This window comes from Anguilla anguilla, chromosome 16 (genome assembly GCF_013347855.1).
Source record: "Anguilla anguilla isolate fAngAng1 chromosome 16, fAngAng1.pri, whole genome shotgun sequence".
Taxonomy (NCBI): Eukaryota; Metazoa; Chordata; class Actinopteri; order Anguilliformes; family Anguillidae; genus Anguilla; species Anguilla anguilla.
In genome coordinates this window covers 19,864,023-19,886,734 of record NC_049216.1, presented here as the reverse complement: position 1 = coordinate 19,886,734, position 22,712 = coordinate 19,864,023, and the positions used below count along the sequence as shown (strand labels likewise).

At 42.4% G+C, this 22,712-nt stretch overlaps 2 protein-coding genes across 2 annotated transcripts in view; one reads left to right on the top strand and one right to left on the bottom strand.

The window, feature by feature from the left end:
- LOC118215582 (transient receptor potential cation channel subfamily M member 1-like) overlaps positions 1–6,866 on the top strand; it is a 40,305-nt gene extending 33,439 nt beyond the window's left edge. Inside the window, exons 25-30 of the mRNA XM_035396476.1 lie at positions 104–278; positions 2,519–2,539; positions 3,107–3,251; positions 3,775–3,974; positions 4,113–4,245; positions 4,813–6,866. Coding sequence (XP_035252367.1) covers positions 104–278; positions 2,519–2,539; positions 3,107–3,251; positions 3,775–3,974; positions 4,113–4,245; positions 4,813–6,166 — 2,028 coding nt within the window. The 3' untranslated portion in view covers positions 6,167–6,866. The remainder of the gene's footprint in view (positions 1–103; positions 279–2,518; positions 2,540–3,106; positions 3,252–3,774; positions 3,975–4,112; positions 4,246–4,812) is intronic.
- A 277-nt stretch (positions 6,867–7,143) lies between these two features.
- LOC118215236 (ras-related protein Rab-8B-like) lies at positions 7,144–22,551 on the bottom strand. Its single transcript, XM_035395800.1, has 8 exons — positions 22,311–22,551; positions 13,227–13,287; positions 12,567–12,627; positions 12,036–12,113; positions 10,990–11,079; positions 10,664–10,729; positions 10,212–10,262; positions 7,144–9,784 (listed from the first exon to the last, which is right to left on the bottom strand). Exons 1-8 carry the CDS (start codon positions 22,432–22,434, stop codon positions 9,692–9,694), a joined length of 624 nt encoding a protein of 207 aa, XP_035251691.1. The 5' UTR covers positions 22,435–22,551; the 3' UTR covers positions 7,144–9,691.
- Positions 22,552–22,712: the final 161 nt, after the last annotated feature.

The following is a 22,712-nucleotide window of genomic DNA, read 5'->3' as shown; positions in this document are numbered from 1 at the left end:
ACTCATACATTACTGATGTGCGGTACTTTGTGAATTAGATGACTGATGTGCTCTACTTTTGGGTCTCACAGATGATTGACATGCTGTACTTTGTGACTTACAGATGATCGACATGTTGTACTTTGTGGTGATCATGCTGGTGGTGCTGATGAGCTTCGGCGTGGCCCGGCAAGCCATTCTACACCCCGACGAAGAGCCAACATGGCGCCTGGCACGGAACATCTTCTACATGCCCTACTGGATGATCTATGGAGAGGTGTTTGCGGATTCCATAGACCGTAAGACTAGAATTCATAGTAAGACTCTGTTTCCTGTTTCAAGGGCGGATGATCAGTTCCCAGTTTCCCACGACAATGACTCTTTCCCAGCAGCCATCTAGACCTGTCTCTCCCAGTTTGTCCTGAATACTTCCCAACCTCATATCCAATTCCGATTTGTCACACTGTCTCCTGTTCACTCAGCTCCCTCTAGTGGTTAACCTGTGCACACACACATTGAGTTTTACAACAAAAAATGCATAAGCAAAGAATAAGATTGAATGAGGTTTCCCGTGGTTGCATTTAGTAGAGACATACCATTAAATATGCCAGTGTTAATCGAGAAAACATATTTAGAAAAATGTTCAGAAGTTCATAAACACTGTTTTTGAAGAAATGGTCAAAATATCCTTAAATTGTATTTCTTGTTTCTCTTAAATTCATGCTCCATTATACTACTGCTGTATGCCAAATGTCCTTTGTCAGTCAGTCACCCACATTCATATAATACTGACTGAGACTATAGTGCTATATTTGGTACTAAATCGTAAGGGCAACAGAGTCTAGAATCTAATGATTACATTGTCAGTTTTTGTAAAACGACAGCAGTTTTAATGTTTTAAAAGGTAGCCAAAGCATTGGCATATCTTTCATTTAAAGTAAAAATGTCAGTGATAGAATCATCGTGAAGTTCAAATTTCACAGCATTTATGAGTACACAAAGCCAAGTATTTCAGCGTAACTTACTTATATTTTGCATTTAGAAGCTAACTGCAGGTAATTCAAGACTTTCTGTCAGGTCACTCATGTTATATTATATCAGTCTTATCCAGAGGATCTTACAAAGATTACATTTTCACATACAATGAACACAGCTATATATTCTTCCTAAAGCAATCTGGGCTAATTACCTTGTTCAAAAGTGCAATGGTAGTGCCACAGCTGGGAATCAAACCCCACAACATCTGAGTTACAAGCCAAGTTCCCTAACTATTATACCAAACTTCATTCTGATCTGTACTGCATTTTCCAACATTCTGTAGAGTAAACCTGAATGATATACTCTTTAATTATCATTCCTACTCTTGAGTTTGGCTAAAATGCTGTCACAGAATGTAGAGAGTGAACTTTGTCACTAAGGGGACTAAACCGAGAATCTCCCAAATCTTCCAAGGATCATCCGCCTGCTAGTATTCTCAGGTGTATTCTTACTGTGCCCCCTTCTGTCACAAGCCAGGGACTGCACCTGAACTTATGCATCCCATCGCCTCATAAATATCCTCAGGCCCACCCAGGTCCTGGAGGGGCACAGATAACACTGGTTTTTGTGATGATCTCTTAAATACACAACTGTATCATTCAATGGAATATCAATGGAGTTATCTCATCTTAATGGGAAACAACTGGGTATCACAAGGCCACCGGTGTTAATTGAGGATCATAACGGATCTAATTAAGTAGTTTAAAGCTCATACAGTGTTCAGTTATGAATACCAGGAACATCTTCACCCACTCCTCCTTTAATGCAACTGATCCATACGCACCATGATACAGGGCCTGTTCACGTATGTCGATCATCTGTAAGTCACCAATGAACAGTTGAACATATGAACTGATTGCATACAATCTGGTTGTGTCTGTGCTATAATGTTTTTTTTCCCCCTGCAAAAATAGAAATACAGGGGGAAAAAAAACACAATACCTAAATTCTCAAAAACTGAAATTGTGTCAAAAATTCCAAAAAGTGAACTATCCCTTTAAGCCAGTCAGATATGGTTCCTTAGGCTGAAGTTGCAAAAGTGCCACCTAGCAAAGTTTTTGCATCTAGAAGTTGCCAGTTGTCAATGATGCATCTTTCTTCTAATTGGTGCTAGCTCTCCTGTGGCACACGGTGTGGTTTATGTTCATTGCCTGTGGGTTACTATGCGGAGGCAAAGCTCCATGCATAGGTGCAGGTGGCGTAGAACTGAAGCACAAACATAATGTAATTGCTAGCTACTAAAATAGCAGAAAAGAAGGGTAAAGACAAAGATAGTGCACAACTATTTACAATTTTACATTGATTATGCACTAGTGCACAGTATAATGTACAGTACAGTATATGAACCTAGCATGTGATACATGCAATATAGACAAAATGTCTTCCTTGTGACAGGAAATGAGTTTTCTTTTTCTTTGTTTTGCTTGATATTTGGCTGCTATTTATCTTGTAATTCTGTGTCCCTTCTTGAACATCCCTGAACCTCTGGACATGCCTGTAGTCTACGCAATGGAGATCAACCGTAAGTAAGAACACATTAGCCTGCTGTATTTGTTTCTTTTCTTTTTTGATTTGTCTTGTTTCATCGCAGGTTTGTTTATTCTGGTTTTTGTTTTTGTTATACCCCTCCTTCTCAGAGGCTTCAGCACATCATTTTGCAAATTATAATCGTAAATGAAAACAATGTTTACCTCCAAAGAGGGGGGTGGTGGGTGAGAGATAAAAAAAAGTTAAAACTATAAGAACACACCGTCCTCTATTAACATAACTTACTGACATGCTTTTGTTGTTAAAGAAATTCCATTAAGCCTTGGGTAATACCAAATTATTCAATTTCTTAATTAAAAGTTTGATATGAGGCACATTCCAATTGTGGCCCAAAATAGCCTACTTCACAATGCCAGTGCATAATATGTACTCAAGGTGCACTCAACACATAAATAACATAAATATATAGGCCTATTATGTACTGTGAATAAATAATATCTGATAAAGAGAAACTGTATACAATGATGAAGTCAGCGTGCCCGTGTTGGCACAGTTCCGGTACTTTGCAGAGGAATAATAAGTATTTTGGCTGATTTGGCAGCTCCTTGTGGGGACAATTTGTATGATGAAGATGGGAAGAAGCTGCCTCCCTGCATTCCTGGGGCCTGGCTCACCCCTGCCATCATGGCCTGCTACTTACTGGTCGCAAACATCCTTCTAGTAAATTTACTCATCGCCGTGTTCAAGTAAGTGATCCATTGCTGGCCTGCAAGGCACACTAAGTGATACAGAAACCAAGGTCCAAAACTGTCACAACACCATGCCTGACTACAGCACTGAGTTAAGATGGCTACCTGCACAGTTATTCTCATTAGGGGCGACATAGCTCTGGAGGTAAAAGCGGTTGTCTGGCAGTCAGAGGGTTGCCGGTTCGATCCCCCGCCCTGGGCATGTCGAAGTGTCCCTGAGCAAGACACCTAACCCCTAATTGCTCAGGTGAATGCGAGGCATCAATTGTAAAGCGCTTTAGATAAAAGCGCTATATAAATGCAGTCCATTTACCATTCACCATTATCAGCTTGACCAACACAGCCCAGCTTGGACCAACAATAAACCATAATTATCAAGTTTGGAATTTGTGCTGGTCTATGCTGTTTTTTTAAAGATGGGTACACTGTTAATCTATACAAACCCCCGATAACTCACCATAACTTGAGGACATCTTTGACGAAGGTATAACAGATTGATTTAACGTCTCCTTTCTGACAGCAACACCTTCTTCGAAGTCAAATCCATTTCCAACCAAGTGTGGAAATTCCAGCGATACCAGCTTATCATGACGTTCCACGACCGCCCGGTCCTCCCGCCACCGTTCATCATTTTCAGCCACATGTACATCCTTTTCAAACGCATCTGGTGGCGCTGCAAAAAACGGGATGGGGACCCAGACGAGCGTGATCGCGGATTGAGTGAGTTAGAGACCGATTCTGAATTTAGACTACATTTCTTTAATGAGGAAAACAAACATTACAGGACTGCTTATCCAGGCGCGTTGCTGCAAAAGTCGATTTTAATTTCAATATGCTAACTACTGGCTTTTTCCACAGAACTCAGATTGACGGCAGAGGAGCTAAAGAGTTTGTATGAGTTTGAAGAGCAGTGTTTGGAGGAATATTTTCGCGAAAAGGAAGATGAGCAGCAGTCCTCCAATGACGAACGTATTCGGGTTACGTCTGAAAGGTCATTTTTCTCATTTTCATTGAGCTTTTCACTACTAAAGCTATTTTCATAACAAATGACAGATTTGTTATGATACAATCCTTCACACAAAAGGAAAACAGCATGATCGTACTTTTGTAGCTCCTGTAAACAGGACTACCACCTGCTCTTCGAAGAGGTGCATTCTGGGAATTAATCTGATTGAAATAATGAGTTTGCGTAGGTCATAATTCCCTGAAGTAGCGATTCATGTTACTAATATACAAACGGACTTATATTTGTATTCCTCATGATATATTTAATTGTGAAAGTATCCAGTTGTTAGATTGCTTGTTTAATCGAATTATATTGTGTATTTTTTTTTTTTTTACAAGCTTCAGTCTACACACCTTACTCGTTGTGTAGCGAATCAGTAGCTAGTCTTTCAAATAGTAATGCTTTAGTCCATGTCATCTTTAGCAATTAGGAAAAAAGTTCATTTCATTTGAAAAGAAAATCATGGTAATCACCATAATCACCACCAAAAAAAAGTACCACTTGTTGTCCTTGCTTATGTTGTTATATCCTTTGTCTGTGTGCTCACTCCAGGGTGGAGAATATGTCAATGCGTCTGGAGGAGGTGAACGAGAGGGAGCACTCCATGAAAGCATCCCTGCAGACGGTGGACCTGAGGCTGATGCAGCTGGAGGAGTTCTCCGGTCGGATGATGAATGCGCTGGAGAAGCTTGCGGGGGTGGACCAGACGGACCTGTGCCGGACACGCTCTGGGGCGTCATCTTGCGAGCACACCACCCTACAGCGGCACAGCAGCATCAACAGCGCTGACGGTTACAGCCTCTACCGCTACCACCTGGACCTGGATGACCGGACGGGAGAAGACGAGGACAAGAAGATCCAACTGACCTCGGAGCGAAAGAGCAGCTTCCGCCGCGCCCCCAGCGAGTACGGACAGACCTTGGACGTGGTTGCCCCTGGAGAAAGGAGAGTCCCCAGCTCTCCTTGTGTGGACATCCTGATCTCCCCGTGTGATCAGGACACAGGCAAGAACGGGGACGACCCGAATGCTCAGGCATCAAAACCAGAAGAGGCTGCCTCGCCGAAGGGCCAAGATGCACTTGACACGGTGCTCGCAGTCAGAGGCGGGGCCTTGGAAAAAGCCAAGCTGCAGGCTGCCATCTCGTACCCACTAGAGAAGTCAAAGGCTCTGAAGCACTACCCCTCTGAGGCTGCTGGCGCAGACCTGTCTTCGGCAGGCGTCGGGGCCAAGAGTGCCATCGTCTTCACGCCGGCCGAGGGTACGGATGAGGGCTGTTGGGCCAAAGACTACAGTGCCCTAATGGAGCATGCGGCCAAGGCTCCAGCTGTGGGCCAGTGGACAGCGTGTTTCGAATACAAAGTCCACCCCGCCCTCTTCGGCCACCAGCCAAAAGTGTCTGTGGTGAGGCCTCCGGAAGAGCCTCCCGCCACAACCAAGACTAAAGAGCCAGCAGAGCCGAACACAGAGGGCCAGGGGAACGCGGAGGAAGGCACAGAGAAGAGAAGAGAAATTGAAGACCAGGCCAAGGACAGGAAGAGCCAGCTAGCTCCAGAGCGGCAAGGTAGTACACGCCAGGGAAGAACAGACGGGGAAGTGAAAGTGAACATCAGAGCAGAGCACCGGGGGAGAACAATGAGTGAAGACAAAGGCAAAGAGCCGGTGACGTGGAGGATAGACCCTGACCACCTGTTTGTGGCCGAGGACAGGATTTACCCGTCTATGAGGTCTAAAAGTTTGAATGTCAACCCCCGCAAGCTCAAAGCACAGGGGGACAGCGTGGAGAAGCCTAAAGCCAGCAGCAGCGTGAGGGACATCATGGCGGCGTACGAGATCTCGACAAATCAGCTTAAGGTGGAGAAAAAGGCGAGTCCTGACACGAGGACCACAGATGAAACAGACTGCTGACAAAGGCCTCCAAACCCTTTAGGTGGCCAAGAGTGAAGCCATGAGTCTCCACTGTACATTGAAAGAGAAACTGATAGTCATTTTATTTGCCCCTCCCAAAATATCAGTGGTGTTCCTAGTAATTGGTACCTCAAAGGTAGAGAGGACATGAAAGTGTCTTTCATATATGATCAGTAGTTCAAAATTCCAAAATGAAATTTGATCCTCCCCCATCCCCTCCAAGACAAAGAAGTAAATTCTCTTTAAGCAACAATTGTTTAACATAAGGTGAACAAGCAAAACTCAGGCATTAAAATGTGTATTTGGGCTGATGGGTGAAGTGGAGGGGGAGGGAAGTATGGAATACTGAAAACATAAAATTGTTGAATCCATCTAATGTTTAAAAAACAATCACAGTTTTTCATAATTAATCCCAAAACGGATTACTCAAAATGCCCTGATTGTGTGCAGATCTCCATTTTACTATGTATAATACTATGTGTTAAACAACCAAAAACACTGATTTGTTCAATATTAACACTAGTCTGTTCATTTACAGCCTTTCTAATTGTGTCCACCTACAATAGAGACCACTGGGAAAGCAATGTCTAAAGCAGGTAAACTTTTAAAGTTGTGCTCTTAGCACAATTGGCAACCAGTTGGTGAAGTAAAAAGGGGAAGGACTTCTGTAGCAAAAATAATTTCATTGGAAAATAAATGTGCAAACAAGGCTTACTTGTACAATTTTTACATACTTTTAGGGAACTGAGAATTTAAAACCTGATTACAATGCCAACCTATTATGACATTTAAAAAAAAAAAAATAGCACAAAAACAAGGTTTCAGCATTACCAATAAAGACTCCACCAAAACAAGATTTATTTAGCAATTTTTATTTTAGTTGAATATTGTAGGAAAAAAAACCCTGAGAAACTATTAGTTTTTCAAAAAAACAAGATATCTGCATCACCAGTATGATTAATAAAACCCCCACCAAATAAGGTTTCTTATGTAATCTTTATTTTAGTTGAATGTTGTAAGAAAAAACCCCAGAAAAACAAAGCCAACATTCCTTGTAACATGTTACAACTGCAACCATGTCAATGCATGAAAAACACATTAACCAAACATTAAACAGTGTCTGCTCAATATTAAGGACACATATAACAATGTTTTTCAGATCTTAGATGGCTAAATCTGTTCAATGGAGTGCCATCACTGTTACATTATCAGAATTGTGCTTTGGCACTGTATGAATATATAGTTGATATGTAGATGCACACATATAAAAATTATGGTCCCATGAACATAATAACAAAATGTTATTTTCAGCAATTTGAAATATGGGGTAAAAAAGCACACCGGCATAAATTAAATGCAATTCAAGCTATCAGTAGGACATTTAACATAACAGGCCTCAGTCTGCGACTCATTTGCCAAGGGGCTCAGACCCACACCATTCTGTTTTTGAGTGAACTGTACAAGTGGTTTCCCCCTAAGCACAATCATGGCCACGTGTGACACTGAAATGCCACTTGTGTTAAAGAAAAACTCTTAGACTAACAGCCAACACACAGAAAATAAAGTGCAGCTGAAGAGAGAAAGCTGCTGCAGCAGATGTTTTGTAAACAATATACTATATAATAACTGCTTTTTATGAAAACATAATTATAAAAAAGAGAAAAAAGCATGTAGCCAGATCGTTCCCGGTCTACACAAACAACATTAAAAAATATTATGTATGTTAATATAAAACTATAAAAATAATACGGTTAAACAGTGGTATTACATTTCAGTTGTTTAGTTTACAGGAAATTCAAGCATGCAGTAAGTGGTTTTCCTATGGTTTTCCCCTTTCACTCTCTCTCTCACACACATACACACACACACACACACACTCTATATACCACATACACATTGCAGAATACCCCTTTTCTGTCCTCAGTGATAGGAAAGTGTACGAGTCCAGTTTTAGTATACATAAAAAAATAACAATTATGAAGAACATTAATACACAATGGTCACAGCAGTCTTATTGTGCTGCTGTGTCTATAAGCACTTGTATGGAGACCTGCTCTCAATTCCTGTCTCAGGACTGACCCCTGACCTTTGACCAATGACACACAGCATCACATGACCCACAGTCCCAGGTCAAAGCCATTACCAGTGGCTAGAAGGCAGGGACCTTCTGCTGACTGCTGACAGCAAAACGCACGTCACATCAGTCACGCCCCCTTAACACATCGAGTATAACAAACACCTGTCCACTTTAAATAAACACACAGAAAGCAAAGTTCTGAGAAGAGATTTAAAACTTGAATGTAAGGGCTGCATCTTGCCATCTAACCTTCTTGCCAGTTAACTCTGTGTTTAGTTTTCACATGCTTTGGTGTGTTGTCAGTATCTAAGGTGCAGGGATATTTATGGTCTGGAAGACTTAAGCCTAAGCAGTGTATTGCACGTTTGCAGTTCCTGCAACATAGTACATCTGCAAAACCCTCACATCTGTGATGTCAAAATTATTCCTAATTTCAAACAAATCTGAAATAAACACACTTCCTTCATTTGGCTTATCCAAATTACATTTTTGCTCAAAGAGCAACGATAACGATTTCCTTCCAGTCCTCTTATGACATCATTTAGCTTCATGTACAATTTATTAGAATATCCTTCCTCTCAACTTCGTCTTAAGGCTAGAGTGCAACAAGCAGACTGCGATTTTCAACAGCATATTATCCAGTAAAAGATGCAAACTGTCTCTTTTCCTTTTTTTCTTTATATTTCCAGATTTCCTGTGAAACCACACATTAAGGTTAACAAATAACTGGCCTATGATTTCAACACAATATGAAATGACTAAGACATTTTGAACATGTGTAAAAGAAGACACAATAAAGACTATTTGAAAGCCTTTTGAAATAAAGCAACATGAAATTAAGACATCTGTTACTGCACATCAACATGATTTGGTCAGCTTTAGTTTAAAAAATAAAAAGTACAATGCAGGGGCTACACACAAACATGCTTTCACACACACACACACACACACAGCCATGCACACCTACAAGCACACACACACAAATTGGTAGCAGTATGTTTTGCCCGTTCCTCCTTCTGCTGGGTGTTTGCCTCGTTGGTATAAAATATAAAATCTTCCACCACCCTGTGTCCTTTCCTTTGCTCTGCTCTGCTCATCGTAGCACAGAAGCCAGGTAGCCGGCAGGCCGTAAAAAGGTGAAACGCTGTGGCTGATGGGTAACATGTCCTGCTGTATGGGGGCTGCGCCGCCGTTCCAAATCAGGCCTGTCCCTCGGGCTCGTCCCAGCGGTCCGAAAGGACGCCTTGAGCGTCCTCGTCCCCCCATGCTGGCGGAATGCGCGGTGCTCGGCAACAGTGTTCCTCACAGGCCCAGTGCGATAGCGTGCTTTCACAGAAGCAAGGCGTTGGCCGCGGTGAGGACACGGAACGGCTGGTTTGGGGGCGGGGCTTGGGGAAATGGTGTTTGGGGTGGGGCGGAGGGCGGGGTGGGGGGTAACTGGGGCTCTGTTACAGCAGCGTGCAGCGGAAGAAGCTGCTTTTCTTGGACCGGTTCTCTGAGATTTTAACCGGCCCTCCTCCCCCTGGAGGAGTGTTGTCATTCTAAGAAAGGGAACAGATGTGCAACAAGCCTTAGCAAGAGAACTGCTCCATTCAGTCAAGCAGATTCTACCCCATTACTTTACCAGCATTGAAAAATGCTCATGAGGCCATAAAATCATAAAGAGACATGATCATATGATCAAAAGAGGCTGTTTATGACCAGACCTGTATCAAATAATTGTTAGAAAAGTTTGAATACTTTTAAACAACAGAACAATTTGGAAAACCGGAGTATCCAGATGAAAACACATGGGCACAGGCCGGGATTTGAACCTCACACCTTCCTGCTGTGAGGTCACAGTGCTATCCACTGCACCACCATTATTTTTAAAAATTATTTAATCATAGCTCAGCTTAAGGGTAGCAAATAACCTCCTTCCCATATGTACATAATTTTAACATTTTAATGTACATAATGCAAACTCACCATCTTTCTGTTGAGTCTGGCCATAATATCCTTGCCAAGTGTGAAAAAGGCCTGGAGTGGAGAAAGGAAACGGTGATTTACACTCACTAAGAGGGATCCATTATCACCCACAAAGCCCCAAATCTGAAAGGGTTCCATTATCACACATGGCACCCAAAAGTCACAGACTTCATTACCCAACAGCATCTGGGTCAGACTGACACAAATATCCAGCTCAATGACACACGGTAGACTTTAAATTACATTTACGTCTTCATAGGTGTGAATGAAGGCAAACGCATTGAATGTAAACAAATGTCCTACTATTATATGTTTATCCAGCCGTTACACATTCTGTACAATAATCTGATTGGATAATAGCATATATAATATAAACAGCTGGCTAATATGATATATTTAATCAATGATGAAATAATGGCAAGCGCTGTTTTGTTTCCATGGTTTTTGCTCACCTCTTCCACATTTAAGCTGGATTTTGCACTTGTTTCCAGGAACTTTATTCCATAATCTATTGCTAACTGCAAAAAAACAAAGCACATATAGAAAAGAATAAACAATGTGTTCAGCATAGCTGAAATTACATGCATTTTCATATCCGGTATCAAGTATATCACCAACAATATAGTATCTTATTAGGAAAAAATAAAAAAATGTCAACAATGAATAAACTAGAATAAGCAGAAGCTGATGAGAAAAGTACATTTTGAAAGCAGCGTCATTGTTTATCAGAGCTAGCAGTGTCACAGGTGGAATGCATAATGGTTATGTCAGTGGTTACCTTCTCTCCTCTCTCTCTGGACACTTGTCTCTTTTCGTTCATGTCACATTTGTTCCCCAGGACCATCCTCTCCACATCAGATGAGGCGTGCTGGAAGCGGGAGTAACAGGGAAGAGGCATTACTAAATAAACAATGACATGCAACATCATACGAGATGATTCAACCATGTGTTATTTCAATTCAATTCAATTTTATTTGTATTGCGGTTTTTTTTTTTTTTTTACAGATACAGAATCACAAAGATGCTTTACAGAGAAAATAGAATAAGGAAATTTAGGCAAAAGCCAGGTCTGAAAACAAGCAATGAGATTTTTTTTTTGAACTTTCATGTTCTATGCTTTTTGATTTTATTTATACCAAATAAAATTATGATTTAGCTAGATGCATCTCTGTAATATTGCATGTCTCATTGCTTTGCATGAACAGATCATATAATCTGCACTACACACATGCCCCAGTGTGTGGCAGCAAAATGAATGATATAACTGACTGTAGGGATTCATTTTTCTTCTTTCACCTTAGTTCATTCTAAAGGGTAAAAAGTCTGTTTCCTCCTACAGTAATTCATTGACAGTTTTTGTCGTACACTGCAAAGTGAATGAACCTACCTCACCTGGAGAACCCCTGTTAATTCAAACATTAGCGATGTTTAATTAATACCCAACATTGTGAGTTATGACATTATAACTGTAGTCACTAGCCTGCTTTTGCCAAGAGAAAACAGTAACAGATCATGTTCATCATAACATCAACTCATGATATCATGAGAAATAACCTGGATTCAATCAACACTGCCCGCAAATTTGACCAAATGTTTTGAGGGCAAAATCCAATTGTGTTTGCACTGAACAACTCTTGTATTTATTTGTGAGTCAAGTTACGGACCTATTGTGAATGAATCCAAGGGTTGCGTAGTTAAAGTGTCTCTTACGGATGAGTGCAAAATTCAGACATTGTGAAACAGGCATACCCTTCTCTGTACAGTAACCATGTGAGAGAGCGTGCTCAGACAGCCAATGGGAGATCGGCCTTCAATAGCACTCACCTCCTCGATATTCCGGATCCAGTTCTTGATGTTATCAAAGGACTTCTCGTTTGTGATGTCATACACCAGCATTATGCCCTAAAAGACAGAGGTTGCCAAGGAACACATAGGTCCAAGGTCAGTGAATGTAGTATAAGTATGTAAGTATACCCGGGGCACTCAGTTTCATGACTAATTCATTTGATTTCCCATATTTTCCACAGTAGAATAAAAATTCATAAGAAATGGCAAAAAATTCTGTCCTAAACATTTCTTCAAACTCTCCAGCTCAAATACTGTGCGTATACACTGTAGCTCAGGTGTGTGTGTAGACTGGAGTGCAGGTGTGTGTAGATCAGAGTGCAGGTGTGTGTGTAGACTGGAGTGCAGGTGTGTGTGTGTGTGCGTGTGTGTTTGTGTGTAGATCAGAGTGCAGGTGTGTGCGTAGACTGGAGTGCAGGTGTGTGTGTGTATATACACTGGAGCACAGGTGTGTGTGTAGAATGGAGTGCATTCTGGGATAAACAGCAGACTGCAGAATATGGCTCTCACCATCGCACCCCTGTAGTACGCTGTGGTGATGGTCCGGAACCTCTCCTGTCCTGCAGTGTCCCTGCAAGAGAGTAACACCTGGTTTACACCCCGACTCTCCCTGTCTCTCTCTCTCACACACACACACACACACACACTAAACACTCCCCCGGGCTCAGCCGGTGCTGAGAGACAGGGCAGAGGAGCTCATCCATCACGGTTTCCTCCCTCAGTCACACTGCACACATCCAGAATGCAAACCTATAATGATTTCCCATTCTCAGTCACACATCCTGTAAACAACATGGGCATAAACAATCAGCCTGGATGTCATCCCTAATCTGTGTCCATTGTGATACATTTCCTGTGTGTGTGTGTGTGTGTGTGTGTGTGTGTGTGTGTTTATATACAATATGTATAGAGGTGGCCACTCCCCACCATCCAAGTCATCTGTTCATCTCCCCAGCCCACGGTCACCCCCCACCAGCCTTCAGTGCAAAGCAGTGCTCACTGGCTTCAACCATGCAGCGCTCACTCATAAAACCACCATCTCCAGCTGTCACTCTGAGGAGAGCCGTCATACGCCGAGAGAGTCTCATTAATCCTCACAGCAGCCGCAGCGCCTTCACATCAGCAACGCCCTGTTAGGCCGCCTGCTCACAGCCAAGTTATTCTACTCACCAGATCTGGAGTTTGATCTTCTTCCCATTCAGTTCTATCGTTCTGATTTTGAAATCGATCCCTGAAATCAGAAGAAGGGAACACGTTCATGGTTCTGCAAGCCTGTCGACGCACGGAGACTTGCACTAAACAGACACTGAAATAACAGTTCAAGTTCAGAATTCATGAGCTGTGCTTCAATGAGGGAAACCAAGACATCTACAGCATGTCTATGGTACCTATTCTGTCTTGGAGTCTAGGAGGGTTTACAGCACTTTAAAATGCGCAGCCTTCAGTATAGTCTCAATCGTTCCTGCAGAGCTGCTGAAACAGTCGAGGTTCGATCGAAGCCAGGCCCTGAATGACAGTAAGTCAAAGCTCAGCCCTTTGGAACAGCTTCTGACTGAGACCTGACCCCAGAGATGCTATTCAGCGCAGCTAATGAGATGCTTTCTACTGCCCTCTAACTCTACTGAGGACACCACTGCATACATTAAGAGGAACATAGTATCCTGAGGTATCAGCAATTTCAAGTGTTACAATACAAATGGCTGTTTGTTAGGCTAATGTTAACGTTACACTAATTTATTATGAACAGGCCTTCTGTGTCTTCTTGATCATACTGTACTTTTGTATTCCTAAGAGTAACACTGATGTTCTCCACTCTGTAAGTCACTCTGGATAAGTGATTGCAATGTAATGTAACAAGCACATCACAGAATAGCTTATTTTATTTTTACATGCTCTTTTTCATTTCCTGTCATTAGGGAAAGAAACACATCCTGTAAGTGCCCAGTGTTTCAGTAGCTGCTTTTCGCATAAACAAACAGACAAAAGAGAAACTTACACAGACAGACAGTGGCTTCTGATCAACAGCAAACACAAATATTGTACAGACAGAAGATCAAAGAATCATAGCAGTTACTGAATTAAACCGTAAACAAGTGACAGTGTGCATCAATGGGCAATCACAAGCATTAAATGGCAACATACTACAACTGCAAACACATTAACAATATTCAAGGGTAATGACACCTGAATTCCCGAATCCACAAGTGACGGTAGAGATTATTTGAATTATCTGAAACGAGAGCCATCATACTGTGTCAAATGTGCACTTCGCAGTAAAGCTGCATTTTGTGCAACCCTGTTCGACACTCAAACAATCAACCACCCGTCACTCGGTGCCGCGTAACAGTGTGTAACATTGCCAGTGCAGGGAAAAGCATTGAATAGCATGACGGCTCTTTCTCAGTGACAGAAATGCGTCAGGGGAATATTATGCACAGTGAGGTGTGACTGGAGAGCCACAATCGCTGCTGATTTGCTAAGGTCTCTTTAAATAGTAAGAAGCTCAGCACCTTGAGTGTACTGTACTGCCCCTGAATAAATTACAACCAGCAACTGGGCCTTTAATAAATCACAGGGACATTAGCACAGATTCAGTATGCAGTGGCCCCCAGCCCTCAGCCCCCACCAGTGCTCTACACTCACCTGCGGGGGCAGGGCAGATGGAGGCGGGAACCAGGCTGACAGTCACATTCATCCGTCCCAGAACACCTCTTTGGGCGGGATCAGAGACCGCCAGTCTGGGCATAGGGCCTCGCTCTGCAGCTGCTCATGCTTATGAATGCGTTATTCCACCAGTGCATATTTATCTGTCTGTCGATCTACTATATCTATCCATCTATCTATTTCTCTCTCTCAGCATTATTCAGCATTGTCCTCTGTGTCACAGTTACAGTGTCAAATACAAGGACACTAGGCACACTGAATATAAATGCACTCATTTGCACCTGTTAATGTATAAATCAGCTTTCTATTTTACTTAATAAACCCTCAATGTGTTCAAATTAGTGGCCCCATATAACTATTTCAAGCCCTCATATTATCCCCTTTTTTATCAAATCCTCTGTAAGGGGTCTCTGCAATGAAGAGGACACAAAGGTCACAAAGTGGATGGATTTCATTGATATTTTCTTCCAAACAACCAATGTGAAGATACTTTGTGCTGTCAAAAAAAAAACCTCCAGGGCAACACCGCCAGCGAGCACAGTGGAGCGGGGCTCTGGACCAGGCTGGGCCGTCTCGATGGCTGGCTCCAGCCACGGCACTCCCTGTCACAATGAACGGCATGCGCGCGGGCGAGCTGGAGCTTTCGGTTAGCTAACAGAGCTCCTGCTGCAGGCAGCCCCAGAGCTGGAGGCTGACAGGAAGTGGCCAGCTCTGCTGCAGCTCCTGCGAGCAGACCTACGTCAGAGGCCCACCATTTCCGCTGCGCGCTACACGCAAGTGTCGCTCACGGGCCCCGAGAGGGTGAGTCACATTCCCTCGTCCCTCCTGCCGTCTGTCTTCACTGCTGCTGACATCACAAACTCTAAGCGGGTAAAAGGTTGCTGAACCGCAGCAGCGATGCAAGAACATCATCCTGGGGTGACCCTCTCATTCTGGAGAAAGGCCAACTGAGGAGGCTTCACTCATAGACTCTGATAGGGTTGTACGTAAAGACCTTGTTATCACCTGGAAAACTCTACAACCATGTCAAAGTGGACAGACAAAACAGTCCTAGTCTTCCTAGAGAGTCTTAGAGAGGCCTAGGCTGGCAGGACTCAACCCACAAGCCCTCAAAGCTCTGTGCAGAAATATGGGAAAAGCATCACTAAATATTTATGAGAATGTCAAGGATGGCGCTGACACAGCTGCCTTACGGAGGGACGAAATTTTACGAATTCTTGCTGTTGACAAAGGGAGAATTCAGAGCTGAGAATCCACTCCACAACGGGAGAAATCCGATGGCCACGATCCGGCTGCCCAACCCTGGTGCAAACCGGCGCAGAGAACGAGAGAGGGCCATGTCACCACGCCATCGGCTCCGCCCCTCCCTGCCTCTGCGCTCGCATGCCTGAACCAGGAAGCAGCACTGAAGAGAAGCCTACAGTGTGGCTGGGCTCAGGGGTCAATGACCTCGCTCTCATATGAGAGGAAGTGGTGCCGTCTTACTGTTAAACACAGTGGAATGCAGGCCCCCAACACAGTAACAAACACACACACACACAAACGGCACACCCCAGTCACGAGACGTGGTCAGGGCTTCTGACAGAACGGTCTCTGTTCAGTCAGGTTACTGCGGCAGGTCCTGGCACTGGCAAGGGGGCGTGGCTACCTCAACTGTAGCCAATGCTCCACCATGACTGTGGATGTGATATGTCAGCAAAGATTCCCCCCCACTCACATCATAGGGGATCATAAGATTCTGCATCATAAGGGATCTTGGGCTTGTGGGTGCTCACACTTTTTCATCAATATCCAAAACTTCAGGTGACTCAGCTGTCTGGTCCATTTTAATACGAAACTTAGGAATGTTGAAGAACTCTATGTATCGCTATGATTTCGTCCTCAGTATGCAGTCATTATAACAATGCCAAATCAAATTTGTGCGTAGTGGCGCAAATGTAAACGAATACTCTTTGTTGGCATAGCAGACCATTTAGGACTCTGCTATGCATCTAGGTATAATTTCTCAGGATTTTTCTAAACCTGTAAACACTACTTGAAGGCTTAAATATCTGCACATGTAAGAAAGGACCTGAGGGGAAATGGCTTGGCAGGAAGCCATGGCATTCTGAAACCGCTATGAGATCGAAAGTCACCAGGCCGGAATTTCATTTTCCACTTCGCCATCCTCCACTGGATGTGCTGTGACTGTTTCAGAAACCGTTTAACTGCTGTGGAGGGAAAGTCCCACAGCAGATGTCACACTACAGATAACTCCAGCACCACAAGAGTATTTCCCAGGACTTCTAAGGACAAGGCTTTTCTGACCATCCAATGACATCTCCATAGCCATGGACATGCTCGAAAAGCTGCCATTCACAAATTCAGGCTCTTCAGTGTTAGTGTGGGCATGGCGTAGGCTAACAGCATTGCCCCTTTATGGTTTATTCAACAATTAAGACTGCAAACTTTAAATGCAATTAAGCAAATGACAAATAATCCTACTCCTTTTCAGAGCAGGACATCGGACAGTAGGCTATATGTCACTGAAATTAATAAAGAAACTCCAAGTGGATAATTCTATGAAGATCAACGGGTCATGCTCAAGAGCAAGACTGTACACTGGGTTTTTTTTTTTTTTTTTTAACAATTAGCCTAGCACTTGAAATGTGAATTTGTATCAGCATAAAGTTAGTTAAAAAATCTGAAAACCCCAGAAGTGATTTCCTGGCAAAAGAATTAATTAAATTTACGGCTCCTTCGTGGTTACAGCACCTTGGTAGAGCCTGTTCAAACCTGTTTGTTTTTCACTGCTACATATGAAAGAGCACAGACTGAATTAAGGCTATGGATTCAGGCCTTTATTCAGCAGGGTTGGCTCAATGCACCACATCTGTACAGGAGAGTCTCCAACTCTGGCCTGCTGTAACCTGGCAACGCTGTAACGGGACTCACTACATGCGCTAAACGAGCGGGTCAACGACAAACAGACGCTTCTGACTGTGGGTCTAGGAAGACACTTGTGACACTAACAAAGAACAATACAACTGTGTGAAGTCTGATATCCAGGAAAGACAGCAGGCCCCCGGGCACTGGAGAAGTGACTCATGCACTCACTGTTTAAAAGAAATCAGGTCGGGACGGGGGGGGGAGTGTATTGCAATGTTACGCAACTGAATTCACATGAAAAGACAAACAAGAAAAAACCCCTTCCCGCCACTCAGGGCAACAATAAAAATGTTCAAAATAAGTTTTCTTGGCCACGCCCTGGATACACCCAATACATTTTCATCTGATTGTGCTGAATTATTAAGGAGGGATGTAGACAAAAAGAGGAATGTGTCAACCATGTGATCCTGCTACGGCAAATATCTGACATTGCCCTCTTCACTGCATATCCTCCCAAGCTACATTTCCTTTTTATCTCCTCACAAAGCAAAGCCCTGACTCTCCTAGCACTAACTTAGAATACAAGTGGCCTGTTTATCAGAAAGAATTTGGGTTCTACCCTAGGCAGTAATATGTAAAATGTTCTTGCCAAATTGTCCATGTGATAACTGATATTGGCTGATGTATCTATCATTACTATCTCTCAGCATATTGCTGTTGGCGTCATCCCAAAAAAACGTACCATAGGCGTATTGGCCTGTATAGCCTAGCCTATATCCAGGGTGAGATTTTCCAAGTAATTTCTTCATGTAGCTAATGCTGTATGAAATCTGAAAGAACTGCATTTATGTTTCTCAATCCTAATTAAAATTAAAATTAAAATTAAAACCCATATTAGCCATATTCATGTTCACATTGCGCATCGTGGTAGCATACTATTTTCTGGCAGAGCAGTTAGGCCTAAAATTTTACCATCAGGTCAAAAAAGTACTCTTCACCATTGCAAACAAAAAGAGCTAAGAGCACAAACAAAGCCAGCTTCCTGACACTATAGCTGCAAACAAACTTATCAACTGAGAAAAGTCAATTTTTCATTTTGTTTGATATTGTTTTCAGAGCAGATTCAGCATGACAGTAAAGCCCAAAAAATGCTTATGCAGGGATGCATCATACTGTATACTGCAACTGGCAGTAAATTTGAGCATGCCTCTCAAAGTGCTGAAGCAGAAACATAATTTTTGTATGAACGCCAGAACAAGAAAGTAAATGTGCAATCACTGACATGTGAATCAGTTCTTTCATGTTAAGTACAACACTATCTCGCTAGTTAGTCTAATTACAGATGGATGTTGTTTACAAATCACCAAGATGCTACTTAGCACAACCCATCTAAATTTTGCCAAACACAACAGGGCTCTTAAACTGCTGCCAAACTGGCATGAGCCATTCCAAACAGGCCAAGCACAGACACTGGTGTGCACCCGACTAAATCCTCCAATTTCTAAAGAGCCACGTTTAATTGGAATACTGGAACAAAATCAAGTATTAAATAAACTATCGCTGAGATGGGATATTAATTAGTCTAAAATGGTAGAGGTTAGCCCACAACACAAACAGCAATTAGCCATTTGCGCAAACCAAACAGAAATATTTCAATATGATTGCTGGTTCTTATACAAGCAAGCTAGGGTCTCTAGTACTAGCGTATGCAAAAATCAAACACTCCACTGATGTTCCTTTCACAGAAATGAACTCAAAACAGCTTGGCCAGTCCCGGGTCACTAATTAGCTAGGCAAATAACAGCACTGCTCATCTGGTATCTCTTACCAGTACTCGCTGTATGGTTTCAAAAAGGACAACAACCTGAAAGCCCTTTTTCAGAAGCATAACTTGGCCACCATTTGGATGGCACAGCCTTTAACCACTTCCACCTCCTCTGTATTTCAGCAGCATTGCAGTATTAAATGCTAATCATTTACCGTGAGTAAATCCTACACTATATAACCCACAGACAGACAGTACAGTTAGGGGACACAAGAACACCCCAAAGAATAAGTCTTAAATATTCTTTGCGTTATCTTCACTGCTATTAATGACTAATGATTAATCTGACATAATAGCATCACTAGCCTAAATACTTTTGTTATCAAATTATTCATGGGATATATGCCTATTTGAATCCTCTGTCTTGATCATGTGTGTCCTGAGATTCTTTAATGGCTAAAGAAAGGAAGAACTAACAGTCAGGCTCTCCAGAATGGCTTTGCTAAAACTGGTAAAGCTGATGGATCCTGATATAAACCAGCACAGCCTTCGGTTATATGCTTGGCTCCAGCTCATAAATCCTATAAATCCAAGCAAGAGCTGAAAAAGGTGAAGGGAAGTCTAATTCGGACTCTTGTTCGTGCTGTATTCATAGTAGAGAACGCCTGTCTTAGCCCTGGCCAGAATTCCCATGCAAACTCCCCCATTTTCATCTAAACACAAGTCTTACCTCAGAGGAATAAATCAATCTTTTTTGTTTTTGCTCTGATGTGACAGGACAATAGCAGGAACCTGCTGCACTCTGCATGTATTTTTATGCTGGAGTTTATGTTACAAGCATGTGCAACCCTCTTGATCCTGGGGTCAAAAGTGCATGCGAGTAAAATAGGCTGAAACGGAAATGTGGTTATAGAACATGTTATACTTAATTTTGGATTTGGAGATAGCAATTGCGGACCCATCTGGTGCCCCCGGGGGAGAACCACCTATGTCACCTCCGACTAGTCCAGCTAATATGTATAACAAGCCTGCTAAAGAAAGTCCAACCCACAACATGTTCAGATTCACAGCTACACTTGTCATCTTCTTGTCTTTCTAGTCAATGTGTCCAGAAACTCCCACAAGGGTGTGTTAGGCAGTTAAAACCTCATGCCTTAAAAAATGTGTATGTTGCACATTACCAAGATCATGACAAAATCATACAAACACATAAATTAATTAAAAAATATATGAATAGCGTTTCAATTTTATTTTAGCTAATTTCAGATACAGGTCCAGATGTAGTATTTGGGCAACACGACGCATTTTCAACAGTAACCAGGCTTGATGATGATTCCAAAGGCTCTGATGAGGTGACATGTCCTCATCTCATTGCTACATGCACAATCCTCCATACTGGCTACTGCAAAGTGCACAGGCAGAACTGCCGGCAGCATCTGCCATCAAATCCATTGGGCCCTGCACGCACAGTACTGGTCTCCCTGACGTCCACAGCATATTAATGACTGTGGTTTGGGGCTCAGAGGAACAGAACAGCGTCTATTTTAGCGTGGTGGTTGTCTGCTCTCAGTACACAGAAGCTCAACCCACTTCAGTGTGGTGACAAGAAGGGCTCTGTCCTCCTCTTTTGTGCCTAATTTTTAAGCATTTATAATTACTGTTTGCACTTTTTACTGTTTTTGTTTTGGGAGCGAGGGATTGCCAGCAGTTCTGCCATCACTACATTTGGATGCCCACCCAACTAGAGGGACCAGGAAACAAATGCCTTCCTATTGTGAACATGTTACAATGACCCAAAGCAATATAAGATTAATATTCTTAAGATGACTATCTTTTACATGAATTTCAAACCCCATCAAAAGACTGTTTCAATGTTAATCTAGTGTGCACTTTTTTAAACTGTTTTAAATTTTAATATGCACTTATTGGCAAATTAAATCCATTCAAAACTACCAAAAACAGGACAACTACCCTGTCATATCTATGCAGAGCGGACTCCAGTTAAGGCCAGGCCTACATTAACAAAATGTGTTTGATGATGTGGTTTCATCAGATACTTTCTCAATGCGGTCAAGTAGCAGGAGTCTATTATTACCTGCTGAATAAAATATCACAATAAATGTAGGACTTTTAAGTTGCCAAAAAATTCCATCCTTTAGTGATCACTTGACTGGACAAATATCAATCACAAAGCTGACGTTTGGAATATTTGAAAATAAAGCATGCAAGTTATTTAACTTCCATTGAGATTGCTGTAGCCACAAGAAATAAACAACATATTTTCCTAATATTAATGTGTGCGCTCTCTCTCTCACAAACACGCGCGCGCACACACTATTCTATGACAGGTGCATGACAGGCAGTTAAACTTAGTCTCAATGACCGCTGCCATATATAGCGTACCCAACTAGGCAACAAGTCTCTAAACTCCGTGTCGATCAACACTTCACTCCTCACGAACTAATGTCCGAGTCCCTTCCTTTTTCAGTAAGGTTTTGTGTTTGAAAGCAAACACTGGCAGCGGATGAATAAAACACAATTTTAAATATATTTATTAAAAACTAATAAATATAGGCTAATTTGGATACAGAATTGTTTTTCCATATGCTTCCGTTAAAAGGACAACCTGTTACCTACCATAGGAGACTAGCAAGCCATTTATGTGGCCGTGCACTACTGATCCCAGTCTATACGTATAGCTAGTCAGTGAGAATCAAAATCAGCTTGACAGCGAGCTACAATACAATGATCCGTTTCTTTTTCAAAGAAACTTAGCGAGCTAGCTGATGATACCAGAAGTAAGCCATTTCCTGTCTCATTCAGTAAAATGTGCTCGAGTTTCTAGGCCTTTTCCTGTGCAAGTGCCCCCATACTGCCTTGTCTGTTTTCAGAGTAACTAAATTACCATCCACACCCCCCTTCCCAGAAAAAAGAAAGAAGAACCCGGTTAAACTGACCTATTGTGGATATAAAGGTTGTGTTGAACGCGTCTTCGCTGAACCTGAAAAGTAGACAGGTCTTACCCACACCGCTGTCTCCTATGAGCAATAGTTTAAATAAATAATCGTACGTTTTCGCCATTTTTCCCGTCCGTGTTCCCTCTTCTTTTATAAATGACAATGTACCAACAAGCGGACTAGCCTCTACTCGGTACTTCTAACTGTATCCATACAGTGATGGGAAGAGAGGGCGTGAGTGTGATGACGTCAATAACAGAGCCCACGTAGGATTGTGGTCAGTGTAGTTTTTTAAGATGTCTGTTATTTATTCGATTTCACGGGAAACAATTTATACAACTTTTCAAAGTACAATGTACTGAAAAGGTGCAGGTACGAGAGAAGGTATTCTACCGCTGCGAC